The sequence below is a fragment of the Echinops telfairi genome, unplaced genomic scaffold (assembly GCF_000313985.2).
Source record: "Echinops telfairi isolate 266 unplaced genomic scaffold, ASM31398v2 ScPeMD7_2573;HRSCAF=3158, whole genome shotgun sequence".
Lineage (NCBI taxonomy): Eukaryota > Metazoa > Chordata > Mammalia > Afrosoricida > Tenrecidae > Echinops > Echinops telfairi.
In genome coordinates this window covers 3,238,013-3,241,122 of record NW_022106471.1, presented here as the reverse complement: position 1 = coordinate 3,241,122, position 3,110 = coordinate 3,238,013, and the positions used below count along the sequence as shown (strand labels likewise).

Genomic DNA, 3,110 nt, shown 5'->3' with positions numbered 1-3,110 from the left:
AAAATCAAGAAACGTGTGTGGCCGAGATAGATCCTTTCACCATACATATTCCTCATGCATGCTGAGCCAGTAATCCAAGAAAGGAGATTGTATGTAGAAGCACGCCCTTTAGATCGGAGGAAGGCTTGTTCACAGTCTGCCGTATACCGAGGCTTGGCCAAAGAGTTGGCATTTTTTGATCAAGCACGCCGGGATCTAAAGAACAATTACCTCCGCCTATGAGCCCTCTTGCTCTGCTTCTTCTTCCGTGCACCCGCCGCCCTCCCTCCTTTGGGATTTCTTTAACTAGATGGCCTGAGAGAGCGCCTTTGGGCTGAGTTCGTCTTTCACTATCTACTTTCAGGAGTCTCCAGCCTGAGCAAAGCCTGGACTGCCCAGCTCTGCGGTTCCTGGTTCCGAGCTTCTCCTCGGGTTAGGGGAAGAGGATGTGATCATGCGCTCACCAGGCCAGGGGAAATTGTGAAAGGGGCCTTGCTTTAGAAAAGGCAACCCACAAGAGCCCTGCCTCCCACAGGAGGGTGAGCTCTGAGAGGCCGGTCCTGAAAGTGTTCTCCTCCGCCTGTCTGCTGTCCACCGTCGACATGGAGCCAAAGCGAATCCGGGAGGGCTACCTGGTCAAGAGGGTAAGTCCAAGTGGCCACGGACACCGGGGAGGGGAGGGTGGGTGTCCAGCGCTGCATTTCCTTCCTTCCCGCTCATTTTAGAAGCATTTCATAGCGAACCTACTGGGTTGAAACAGGAAGGCACCCTGGCGTGTAGAGTGTTGGGGGGACAGACTGGGTGCGTTCCACTACATTCTGTGTCTGAGAGGTGAGCTATCTGGCTCCGACCCCACACAGAGCCTCGGCTGTGGGCCTGGGAGCTCCAGACAAGAAGGCCTGGGAGAGAGGCCATTCTTTACAAGAGTCACAAAGGAACTCGGCCAGAAGACGCTTCTGCTCTCAGGGTTGCTTAGAGGGCCCGTGAGTTTCCTATTTCAAGTCCTCACTTCTCTATCGTGAGCAGCAGGGGTGTGGGGAAAGAGGAAAGGGTTTAAATGTGAGTTGACATAATGATACAATCATTAGGGTTTATTTCGTTTTCTTTTCTCTTATTAAAAGATCATTTTATTGGGGGCTCTTACAGCTCTTATAACCACCCATACATCAACTGGATCAAGCATATTTGGACATATGTTGCCATCATTTTTCCCCCTAAACAGTTAATTTCTATTTGAGTCCTCGGTATCAGCTAGAGTTCATTTCTTGCGCAGGCCTGACATCAGGTCATTAACAATGCTATCTTTTTAGAGCTGGGTGCAACGTCTGCCCTCACAGATCTTAGTGGGGGGTAGATGACAGGTCCTGAAGGTGGTGGTTGCCCCCTTTTTAAAGATGAGGAGATACAGGCGCAGGATTGCTCAAGAACACTTGAGTCTCGTGGTGAGGTGCCCAGGAGAGCTGATTTTCTCACTGTTGGCTTGTGTTGGACAGTGGGCGGATGCCCGAGTCATTGTGAAACTCCTCACCGTGTTAGTTCATAATCAGGGCTTGCACGCGGGCCACACCTTGGTAAACGCCTATTCAAGTTGAGCTCAGTCTGAGGGGGTCAGAGAGTGGCACTCAGCTGATTCCTTTAGACACTCCGTGTTGTAACGAGGCTCTGTTGGGCAGTGTAGTCTGAAATGCGCTGCCTAGAGGGATTAGACAGCGCACACTGCTGCCCGGAAGAGATCATAGGTCTTCCGGCTCAAGTCCCTCACTTTACTCAAGAAGAAAGAGAGACCCTGGGCCTCACTGATGGCTCAAGATCACATGGCTGTCACAGAGCTGGACCTAGAACTTACTCTCCAGTTCTGGTTCTGGGACCTGTCTCTTACCCCAGAATTTTTCTTAAAGCAAATTTGATGTCAATTGCCCCCAAAACAAAATTGCAGTTCATTTCGACGCATTGCCACCCTATAGACACAGTCAAGCGGTTCCCTTGGGCTTTAGGTGCTACAATCTTTCTGGACACAGATGGCCAAATATCGCTCCCATGGAATGGCTGGTGGGTTGAACCACTGACCTTGTGTTAGCAACTGAGCAGTTAACCACTGTAGCACCAGAGTTACTTAATCTAACTTCACTTCACCCATTCCCATTGAGTGGATTTTGACTCAAGGTGATCCTAAATAGGGTTTCTGAGACTACACATTGTCACCTGAGCCCACGGTCTCATTTTGTTTCTCCCAAGGAGCGGCCAGTGGGTTTGAACCACTGACCTTTGGTTGAGCAGGCCACTGCTGATCCCATAGCACCACCAGGGCTCTCTTAATCTACATTAGGGGATGTGGCCTATTTGGTGTAAGAATTATGATAAAAGCTGCAGAATAAATGAGCCCTCGGCTGAATTTTCTTCTAGCTGGCACCACTTGGAAACATCCTTTGGAAAAACAAAACAAAACACCACAGAGGTGAACGCTGACTGCAAATGGCTCAGAGTAGGCACTGAATACTCTCTGATGTTCTATGCTAGTCATTAATGTTGACTTATTTCTTTCCTCATTGCTTGGGCTAGCATCCGGAGTAAGGAACAGGAATGCATTTTTTGCCCGCAAGATGTTTTTTCTTTTAATTAGAGTGTCTTATTTAATAACTGTCTTAATAAGAGATGCTGCTCTTATGAAGTCTTTGTGCTCATAGCTTGCTATTGCTGTTGTTGGCTCAACCCCCTGATTCAGCTAACATCGAGTCGATTCCCACCCCCTGCTGTTCACGGACACCCCCAGGCAGGGTGGCAACAGACCATTATAATCCATAGGGATTTCACTGGCTGGCTTTAGGAAGGAGGTCACCAGATCTTTCTTCCTAGTCTGTCTTAGTCTGGCAGCTCCACTGAAAGGTGCTCATCATAGCAACCCTCCAACCTCCACTGACAGATGAGTGGGGGCTGCCCTTGAAGGTACTGGGCAGGCATTGAACCCAGAATGGAAGGTGAGAATTTTACCATGGAACCACCCCTGCCTCCTGTACTCATATTTAATTAATTTATTTATTAAAACATTTTATTAGGGGCTCATACAACTGTTATTGCAATCCATACACACATCAATTGTGTAAAGCACATTTGTACATCATTCTCAAAACATT

At 48.5% G+C, this 3,110-nt stretch overlaps 1 protein-coding gene across 1 annotated transcript in view; it reads left to right on the top strand.

The window, feature by feature from the left end:
- The first annotated feature begins 351 nt into the window (after window positions 1-351).
- The window catches only part of PLEK (pleckstrin), a 39,440-nt gene continuing 36,681 nt past the window's right edge, over window positions 352-3,110 (top strand). The window contains exon 1 of the mRNA XM_004710251.2: window positions 352-623. Coding sequence (XP_004710308.1) covers window positions 582-623 — 42 coding nt within the window. The 5' untranslated portion in view covers window positions 352-581. The remainder of the gene's footprint in view (window positions 624-3,110) is intronic.